Source organism: Arachis ipaensis, chromosome B09 (genome assembly GCF_000816755.2).
Source record: "Arachis ipaensis cultivar K30076 chromosome B09, Araip1.1, whole genome shotgun sequence".
Taxonomy (NCBI): Eukaryota; Viridiplantae; Streptophyta; class Magnoliopsida; order Fabales; family Fabaceae; genus Arachis; species Arachis ipaensis.
Genome location: NC_029793.2, coordinates 145,542,649 through 145,553,219, shown reverse-complemented (window position 1 = coordinate 145,553,219; position 10,571 = coordinate 145,542,649). Strand labels below are relative to the sequence as shown.

The following is a 10,571-nucleotide window of genomic DNA, read 5'->3' as shown; positions in this document are numbered from 1 at the left end:
TTGGGGCTTGCATTCAAATTCTCAGCTCAATTTTGGTTGACTAAATGGATGCAATTTCTTTTCATGATTCAGATGAGGGAAGGCTTTATGGGTCCTTCCATGCCTTTTTATTTTTTTCTAAATTATGGTCGTCCATAATTTATATTTTAAGAATATCATTAAAAAAAATAGTTGACTAATGTTTTTAAAAAATTTATTATTATTATTCTCTTATCATGATAAAGACATTTGTTAACATTATCAATAATCTTTTTGTTTTTGTAAAAAAAGGTAATTTATGAGGAGGAACCCACCACCATTTTCCACCCACTCTACCCTCCCCATGTCATGTGATCTCTCATCTATGCTTCTCTCTTTCCCTATATACAGTACAATTTTTTTTCTTAAACAATGAATTTCAAAAGTTCTAATTCACATTATTGGCTCTAGTGGCACTTTGGTAATTTTCCTCTTATGAGTGGCTATTTTCATTGTCTCACTATCACACACTAAATTAAAGAGCATGCTTAGCTTATTCCACCTTCTCAAGTAATCATAGGGACAATAAATAAATAAATAAATAAAAGATTTAATTATTCTGTTGATTTCTATAATTTCGTGAAATTTTCAATTAGGTCTCTATATTTTTTTTTTTTAATTGGGTTCTTGCACTATTTTTTTTTCAATTAAGTTCTTTTTAGTAATAATTGGCTTAATTTTATAGGAATCCAACAAAAAAAAAGAATTGATACAGAGATCTAAATAAAAAGAAAAAAAAGTATAAAAATTCAATTAAAAAAAATTGGTACAAAGACTTAGTTAAAAAAAAAATATAGGAACCTAATTAAAATTTTTGAGAAACTATAGAGACTAGAGTAATTAAACCTAAATAAAATGTATGTTGATTGATATTTATCTCTAAAAAAAACATCTCTTTCATTCATTTTCATAGCATTTCTTTTTCACTCAATTTCTTGCTCTGCTTATCCTATTTACTAAGCTTTTGGACATTCATTCACCTGTGCCTAATGTAGACATTGCCTTTGACGTGGATTCACCTCGCACCTTCTAAAGGCAATGGACCCTCCAATTCCAATTAGGCCTCGTATCTTTATTATTATTTGTGCCGTGTAGTGAATGGTAAAATGTAATGTAATATAATTTCATGTAATGCAAGAAAAAAAATTCACTTTATAAGGTGATCCAAGTAATTGCTATCATTCCAATTTTGCTTTGAAGGTATTTATTTATTTATTTTTCTTTATCCACCAATCTGATGTTACGTATCACACATGCAATGAACTAATTAAGTGAAAGATGAAGCACGTATGGAGAAAATGTTTATTTAAAAATTGAATAAACAATCCACGTAAGAAAGAGATGAAAGCAAACGGAAACAATCTCCTAGACTCACCAGATATAGAAATTATATTTTTGTTGAACTATAATTTTTTATACTTCATACTTTGGGGAATGAATCATTTCCGGAGATAGTGACACATGGATGAATATTCAACCCAAATAAATTGATTAATATGGTTAACTTGCATAGTCCAAACAAACTTACACCTCTCATTTTCACAGACGATTCAGATTGTCATACAAGCATATATACATACCTTACCTACCTTACCCGAATTTAGCAATAATACATATTTTTTTAAGGAAGTAGAATTATATGGGTTACGTGCAATTACAGTTTTATGACAGTACAAGTAATATTTTAAAAAAAAAATTAATTTAAGTATTGGACTATTGGTGATTATATGCAAAAGGAGAAATGCTTGTGCTAGGTGACTAGGTTGTCTTATCTAATTAGCAACATGGGAAGAAGGGTCAATTCCGAGGCTTGGAAGAAATTTCAAAATGTGAACAGAAAAGAAAAAAGTTGAAGTAGCTTGACTCTTTTCGATCAGTGACCAAAGAGTAGGTTACACTGCTTATGATGCTCACCAAACACATAAATAATGATTATTTATAATAATAAAAGAATATATATATAAATAGAGAGAGAGAGAGAGAGAAAGAGAGAAGAGTTTACTTTAATAAGGAGGTGTTAGAGTGGGGACAGGAAGGTGCGGTAAGTCATAGTTGAAAGTTGATTTTATTTTGTGGTGGCATGAGGCTTATCTTTCTTTCAGCATTCACAAGTGGGTAAAGGGGGGAATGGAGACTTTGCTTATTGCCTTATTCCATTAATTGATTCCTTTCATGGGTCCCTCTCTGAACGGGAAAAGGACACAAAATATTGTCTTTTTCAGTTGATCAAGAGGGAACCAAGTGAAGATCTCTATGCTTTATCTTTGGCCCCTCAAAAAAGAAAAACAGATAAGTGAATAAATGAATATCACTCAAAAAAGGTACCAATCTGAAATTCCCATATAATCATTATAATTTATATTTACACCCCCTACCAAACTTTTTTTAATAGGAAATAAAAAATGCTTTCCTGCCATTTCAGCACTAGAAGGAAGAAGTAGATCCTTTTCCCTTTATGAAGATGGGAGAAAGGATATTTAAAAAAGAAATCCATGTCATTCTCACTCACCTCTTTATCTATTTATTTATCTTCATGTCTTGCAAGATGCAAATACAACTGGTCCACGCCACGAGAGTATAGAATTGATGTATTTTATTAATAAAATTATCTCTAAACCAATTCCCATAAGGAGAAAAGATAAAAAGTTATTTTGCCTCTTGTGTAAGCCTTTGTTCATGTATCATAAAGTTAAAGAGGCTAGCTAGAGAAAAGAACCAATGTTAAGGCAGAGAGGGTAAATGTTAGAAGAGGTAGAGCTCTGCTGCAATCAGATGAGTTAGGAACATGTTTGTTACTTTTGTGAAATCAAAAGGGAAGTAGAAAGAGGGCACACACGTGTAACATGTTAGAGACAAGAGCAAATTTTTTCACATCATCACAGGTGGGATGTCTGGGCCCACAATATGTCGCTGCTTGAGTTTGGTTATGAAAGGCCTAAACACTGTGATTGCTCAAGTGGGCCAAGGTGTTGTCTGTAACTAGAGGGGACCCTCCATTAAGGGCAAAACATGGAAAAACAAAGTTTTTCCATAATATAAAAGGAAAAGGAAGCTAGCAAAGTTAGCAATATAGCCCACATTTACCCTACTAGGTACTATCATATACCCATTAACAATAATCAATATGATTATTATTCAAATAAAAGTAGTTATGATACACATAAGCCACGTGTGGAATGCTGACACCATACAGAGAACAACTTGTCTAGTGCATAGCCGTGGTGTTATGAAACTATCTTCACCACATTATCCGGACCACACCACCCTTGCCCACAACCAACCAAAGATTCCAGAAATTAAGAAGCCAGTAATAATTTTGAATACCCTTTCACCCCTTAAGCTCCCAACTATTTATCTAACTCATCAATTTTCTACACATTGATATTACACATACTCACCTACAACTAAAACTTCTTGCATTCAATCCAGCGCTGCCACCCAAATTTCATTTTATTTCAATTAGGCGAAAGAATGAAACAAAAGAAACGAAAAGAGGAAGTAAGGAATTAAAGCCAAATCAGAAACAGAAGAAGAAAATCATCTTTGATCTTTAAATTAAAAAATGAGGGTTACTGTTATATATGTCCAGACACATACACATTCATCCTACCCACATAGACTTGTCAAAAAGATGTTTACTGCTCTTGTAGCCTAGAAGTAGAAGATAATAAGGGGGAAAAAAGGGAGAAAGAGAATAATACAGCATCGAAGACACCATCTTTCACCACAAAAAGCCATGCCATGCCAAATTATACCTCTGAGCTCACAGTGCTTTCTTTCTTTCTGTTTCTTTCTTGACCACACGCACAGCACAGCAGAGGGTTTCAACCAAGGGATATATATCTCATCCCACTACTCACCGGCGGGTTGCTTCTGATCTGACGGCTTTACTTGAACAGCAGTGGGCACAGGATGGACATACGGGAAGTTAGGAACAAACTGATGGTGGTTACCAGATGGTGGCATTGCAGCAAACTGGGCGGGGTGCATAAGACCCTGAGCTGGTAAGGTACTGCCTTTTGAATTGTTCACTGCAGCACCATTTGAGGAGTTGCCGGAAGAGCCTGGTCGTTGCATCTGCTCAGGGCCGCGCCGTTGAATATAGTACCCACTTGCAGCAGCCGAAGTAGCAGAGGGGGAACTACCTGACTGTGAAACTTGGGAATGCATATACGGATTTGAGAAGAACAGCTGGGCCTGTGGCATTGTTTGCTTTGGTAATTGCTGCTGTTGCTTTTGTTGCTGTTGTGGCAATTGGGATTTACTTCCAGAGCTTGTTGAAGAGGGTGGTAGCTGAGGGCCACTTAGGATCGATGGAACATTCCTGCCACCAACAGGTGAGGATTTCCGAGCCGGCGCAGCAGAAGAGTTCTTGGCTTGCTGTGATGATAAGGAAGAAGTTTGGCTGATCTTGTTATTGTTTGATGCCGATGTTGTCCTTGGGCTACCAGTGTTCTTTGATACTGAGGAAGTAGTTGGTGAGCCAACCACAACTGGAGGAGATGGGGACTGGGTGGAACTTGAAGGTTGCACCTGTGCTGTGGATGGTTTTGGACTTGCTGCAAAAGATATTTGTGCGTGAGCTTGCTGGGAACGACCCTGCTGCTGTAGGTGTAGAGACTTGACTGACGACGGTGTTGTCGAAGCCATGGAAGGAGGAGACTGGGAAGTGGTTGGCCTTGTTGAGTTCTTCCACTGAGCGGACTGAGCAACAGTGCTGCTGCTCTGTACAAGGCTTTGAGGGAAGGCAGATACTGCATTGGGATACTTGGTGGCCATTGCAGATGTAGAAGGTAGATTATCAGAGTAAACAATGCCATTACTTGTGGATGGCGTCTTATTTCGAGTGGAAGCTGCAGCCGCAGCTGCGAATTGACTCTGCTTCTGAAGCTGAAGAATTTGCTGTTGACATCGCTGCATTTGTTGTGATTGACTGGCTGCACTAGTGGAGTTCATGGCAGCAGGCATGACAGAAGCAGAAGCCCGGGAAGATGCAGAACCAAGGTTGAGACTGCGGCCTGAGCTATCAATGACATTGCTACCTGGTATAGAAGTTATTGAGGGGTCAGACACATCTGGCCTTGAGAATGCAATGGATTGGCCCATTGATGATTGAATTTTACTGGACATGGTTTTTCTATCTTCATCAAGGTTTGAAGAATTACCAGCACTTTTCCCTTCTTCAGGGACATGATAATTCTTCTTATTCTGAGCACTTGCAGCTTGTGCAGCAGCCATTAATTGATAATTATGATGTTGCATAATTGAATGATTCTGGGCAATAGAGGAGAGGTCAAGGCCAGGGGCAGCAGTAGCACCATTGATTGGTGCAAATGACACGGCAAAAGCCTGAGATGCTTCACCTCCAGCCTTTGAACCGGGATGCTGCTGTTGTGGTTGCTTCTTCTCACTGCCATTAGACCCAACACCACTAATTGATGCAGGCGACATCAAAGCAAAATTTGGTGTCTGCATTGGCATTGCAAAACTTTGGCCATAGATATTCATCGTAGTTCGGGGAATGCGACTATCAGCAGCGGACGGGCTGTCTTCGCCCCCCATCTCAGACTCAATTTGGCGAGCTGGATGAGAAGCATGATGATTTGGTAACTGCTGCCTGGGATGCTGCTGTTGCATCTGGAGTGGCTGTGAGGAAAGATTTTTGGTGACAGGGAAACCTTGCAAACTTCCACCACCACCACCACCACCAGTAACACCACCATTGGGACCAGTTGCAGCATTAGGCTTTTGTTGCTGATTTTGTGCATGCTTTTGAGAAGAGGAGGACCCACTAGAAATACTGGTATTTTGATGGCCATGCTGCTGGTTCTGCTGTGATTGAACTGGAAGCTGCTGCTGTTGCTGAATCTGTGAAGGGTGGAGCATTTGAGAAGAATAAAAAGACCCATTGAAGAATGGGAATGCTTGAGCATGGGTTCCACGATAAGCAGGCGGACTCCCAACATGAGCTGGTATTGGAAATGGGTAAGCATTATTTTGCAAGATGGCCAAGTACTGAGTTTCATTGCCAGGCATATTCGGATAGCTGAAGCTCATTGTTGGAGCAGCAGCAGCCCCAGTAGCAGTTGCATTAGGTGGAGCAGAATTGGAAGGGCCGGATGATGCTCCATTGCTTGTAACCGGCAAGGACTTGACAGATCCAGGCCGAACAGACGCTGCTGCAGCCGCTTGCTGCTGATTCAGAGGGAAGATGAAAGCAGGGCCATGCTGAAATTTGCGGGGGAGGAAGAATTCATTATTTTTAAAAGAAGAGAAGAGGAATGCATCCGATATTTCAAAAGTGATAAATTAAAACATACCAATATATTACTAGGTGCTGCTCCCGGAGGTAAAGCTTGCTGGAGCAAGATTTGCTTTCTTGATTGGTTGTCCACAGCCGCAGGCGGAGTGGCTTTATCCTTCCCAATATGAGCTGGAAACATGGCAAGACTGTGGCCCTTGTCCTGAGTAGAGTTGGTGGCCCTACCAGGAAGATTGCCATGCAAATCTGTGGATGGCACCATGTTAAGATGGCCAGGCTTAGTTCCATATAATGACGCTGAACCTGCTGCAGCAGGCCAGAATGGATTCATCCTCGCAATTTGCTGGTGATACATTATGGTACGAGCAATGTAGCAATGTGTTGCACACCTTTTAGGCCGTGGCTGATTGAAGAGAAGATGGGGAGGCTGAAAAAATAGAGAATAAATATAAATATATAAATATAAGAAATTCAGTCTACGCTTTTTGAAATATTACTATAGAAAATAAGACATGTACCGGTATGGCAGCAGGAGTCACGGTAGTTCCGTCCATAGATACTACTCCTTGTAAAGGTGTCATGTAACTGAAGAAAAGAGGAGAGAAGTCAGATACCACATCCAAAGAGAAAAGAAACATACCACACAAATAGTGCAGCAGATCACATCCGATCCAAAACATCAAACAGTGAACGCATGAAAGTTGATCCCTCCGTACCTCATAGGAGGAAGCCCACCAGGCCAGCTGGGAACAGACATTGGAAGTGGCAAAGAATTGGATTGTACTGCCAAAAAAATAAAAGAAAGCTCATAAGCCACCAGATCAACAAGAAACTTAGCTCAGATAGGGATGCTAAAATTGAAGAAACTGAATTCTTTTCATTATTATTATTATTACGTTTATCTTCAGAATTGAACGTACCATTTTTATCTGAGTTTGTTTGCTGCGGCTGTTGCCTCTGAACTGTTTGATGCTGCTTCTTGCTAGCTAAAGTGCCATTTGCACCAGTGTCTCCCTTATCAGTTTTTTCCAAGTCAAGGTGCAAATCAATACCCCTTTCCTTCAGGAAATTAACTGCTTTGTTGGATTCAGCTTCTTCCACCATAGCTCTCATTTTCTCTTTTTCTAGACCCACTGCTGCCTCTTCTTTATTCATTCTCACTTGTTTCTCATCCTGCTTCATCGCAGGCTTCACTTCCTGCACAAACCACAACCCAAATCCCTTTAGAACTGCTTATCATCCAGCAACGCAGAAACAGAGCTAATTGCACAAAACCGTGCCCAAGCCAACTTACTTTCTCTGCGTCAACAACCATGTTCATCACAACATCTCTTTCCGGAGACGACCTCAACGGAGGAGGCGGCGCCTGAAAACCCCACCAAAAAAGAATAAGAATACAGAGTTGCGGAGACAGAGCTCTATTGATTTATTGAAGATGAATAGATGAAGAAAAGGAGATAAGCACCATCAGATCTATCTGGAACTTCTCCTCCCGTTGGTTTTCACCCTCTGATATTGTCGGATTCCTGAGGAACCAAGAGAAAAAAAAAAGAAGCAAAGATCAGATTCACATTCAGACCAAACCCACCAAAAAGATAAGAACGGAAGAGAGATAAAAGAAACAGTAGAAAAAGATGGTGCTCACGCTTTAGTCGCTTTCACATCTTCACGGTCATCATCTACTTGCTGAACAGCAGCAGATTCCTTCTTCGGTGAGTGAGGGGCCGCCATCACTTCCTTGCTGCTCAATCCCACATCTTTAGGTTTCCCCGATTCCTCCACCAAAGGCTTAGAATCCGATAATACGTTGCCTTCTGGCTTAATCAGCTCCGGCAAAGGCCCAACCGGCTGCTGATTGTCCAAATTCTCAGGCGCAGATCCTGTGTTGTTCTTATCTGAATTCAGCGAGCAAGTTTCATTCTTTGAAGGCTGTTCAGACTCCGGTTTCATCGCTGATGAAATGGGGCTGCTACGGGCGCCGAAAATTGTCGGATTCTCATCCTCTGGCTTCACTGGACGCGGCTTCTTCCTCTTAGGAGCTGCAGGGTGAAATCACAATAAATGAAATCACCAAAAATTAAAAGATGAGGAACACATCACTTTCAATCTTGGACAACCGAGAAAATAAAGCGAAAGTGTGGATTTGATTTCCCTTCACTTTCACCTCGTTTTCTAGCCAACCAAAGAGACGATTAAGCTGAGAAAAGTCCCAGAAAAGATGAACCCACCAACAGCGGAAACAGTAACAGCAGAAGAGCTTGAATTCTGAGGCAGCGAGGATTGGGAGTTGGAGATCGGCGATGAAATCCTTGACTTGCCGTCACCGGAAGATTTATTAGCTTCCCTTGACGGTTCATGGGCCAAGATTTCATGCCTAGATGGCCCTTGTGACTGTCTACCCATGCCGTACAGCACTTCCGCGATCTCTATCTCGATATCGTCCTGCGCTGAAGACGATGACTTCGAAGATGATTTTGGTGGCCGAAACTTTGGCCCTCCTCCATTCGGCTTCTGAAAATTACAGACACTCACTGTTAGTACTTCACACCCATCAAGATAACACCAGAAGGAGTGAGGAAGAGGAGGAAGAATACTGAGAACAAGAACTCACTATTTTCTTCCTTGCTGATGCATTCGACGATGACGGCGAAGCTGGAGCAGCTGTCGCTGCCATGGCTGTTCTCACCGGAGAAGTGGATGCCTGCCGGTGATTCTGCTCCGCCGTTATGGCGCTAGTCGAAGCCCAGCATTCATGCGACCTCTTCGTCGATGCTGAAAGCAAAAGAAAAGAATCAGAAGGCGTTGAAAACACCAAATTCTGGGTGGAGCTTTTTGAAAATCTAGTTGATTTTGTTATTAATTGTGATTTTTAAATACCTGAGCGTGCCTTTCTGGGGATAGAGACTCCGATCATCTCATCGGCGGCCTTCCACGTCGTCGGCGGGGTTGGTCTAAAAACTTTTGCCGTCCATCTTCATCTGCAAATTGAAAAAGAAAGAATTAGAATCGGTGACAAAAGTGAAGATTAGAATAAATGAGAGTGATGAGTTAGATCTGATTGGAACCTGGCGAGTCTCTGAGTGTGTTAGTCCTGTGTCTTCTTCTCGTCAAACCGTTAGCTGCCATAGTTGTTCTCCGTGCTTCTCTAATCCTATCCATTCCACCACCACCGCAACACTATCAGCTGAACCCACCACCTTCCTCGGATTTATCTCATCTCTCATCACTCATCACTCATAACTCAATCTCCTTTCCCCTTTTCACCAAAATTCCCAAATAGATTAGATATTTTAACCCTAAATTGATTCTCACCTCTCAAACAAGATACTCTCCCTTTTTCAGAGATCTTAGGGGCCTTCGCCTTGGCTTATCTTCTTTACTTCTTTCTTTCTCTCTTCTCTTCTCTTCTCTTCTCTTCTTTGCTGCCTCCACTCTCTTGTGCTTCTCTTTCTCTCTCTTCCTCCCCTCTCTTTTCTGCGTCCCCTCTTTTTGTGCTCCAATCTCATCTCCTTTCCGCTATTTCACTCTCCGCCAAACCCACTCCAAAGACTCGTGGACGCTCACGATTCTGCACCGCGTCACCTGTTCCCATCCCCACCATTCCCTCTCTCCCCACATCCAACGGCTCCCCTTCTATTCTGCCAGCATGGCATCATCTGAGACGTCCATCCCACCACTCATGCCAAAGACCTTTTAACCTTTTCAGCGCGTCACCTCCACGTGTCCCCCCTCCTTTCTTTGTCCGCAAGCTTCCCATATTTACTCACTACCAACTTGGCACAATATCTACTTAATTATTCAATCAATGGGCACAAATATGTCATACTTTAGTTTCTACTCATTAATTTAATCTAATATAAAAGAGGCAACCGGGTATCACCCGTTACCGGGTACCTTGGTAAAAGCAAACATGAAACACCACGATCACAAGGAATCTAGGTGACCGCAGAAAATATCGTTCCCACCGGTCAAATTCATTATTTCGATTCCACGTTTTCCCTTTCTTTATTTTTACTTTTATTTTTTCATTTTTATTTTATTCTCTCTCCCTCTATAATTTCAGAAATGGACTAGACTAGCGGCCCCACGAACGAATAAACAAATGCAAACAAAACCATTTTCTATTCAACGCACCAGATCCTCACATTATCAGTAACATGAGCTTTCTGCGTCGTTGGATGGCATCCTACGTGTCACTGGCACTAGTTTAAAAAAAAAACAGCTTCGAACGGAGGAGCGAGTCCGACCTGGCACCTACACCAAGAGGTTCGGGCGCGTTCATCGTCAATTC

General features: G+C 41.2%; 1 protein-coding gene and 1 long non-coding RNA gene across 2 annotated transcripts in view; one reads left to right on the top strand and one right to left on the bottom strand.

Moving 5' to 3' along the window:
- The window catches only part of LOC107616645, a 1,562-nt gene extending 345 nt beyond the window's left edge, over positions 1–1,217 (top strand). The window contains exon 2 of the long non-coding RNA XR_001614585.1: positions 1,014–1,217. This is a non-coding gene — a long non-coding RNA (uncharacterized LOC107616645). The remainder of the gene's footprint in view (positions 1–1,013) is intronic.
- Positions 3,539–9,784, bottom strand: LOC107617453 (protein TIME FOR COFFEE). Its single transcript, XM_016319212.2, has 12 exons — positions 9,346–9,784; positions 9,158–9,258; positions 8,892–9,052; positions 8,509–8,791; positions 7,926–8,319; positions 7,746–7,806; positions 7,575–7,646; positions 7,201–7,477; positions 6,997–7,063; positions 6,799–6,865; positions 6,339–6,707; positions 3,539–6,246 (listed from the first exon to the last, which is right to left on the bottom strand). The coding sequence occupies exons 2-12, from the start codon at positions 9,192–9,194 to the stop codon at positions 3,871–3,873; spliced, it is 4,164 nt and encodes a 1,387-aa protein (XP_016174698.1). The 5' UTR covers positions 9,195–9,258; positions 9,346–9,784; the 3' UTR covers positions 3,539–3,870.

Coding starts and splice junctions, on each gene's coding strand:
- LOC107617453 (XM_016319212.2), bottom strand. CDS start 9,194: ATGATCGGAGTCTCTATCCCCAGAAAGGCACGCTCAG. Junction 7,807..7,925: donor GATGTGAAAGCGACTAAAGC/GTGAGCACCATC, acceptor TTGGTTCCTCAG/GAATCCGACAATATCAGAGG. Junction 7,478..7,574: donor TGGTTGTTGACGCAGAGAAA/GTAAGTTGGCTT, acceptor TGGTTTGTGCAG/GAAGTGAAGCCTGCGATGAA.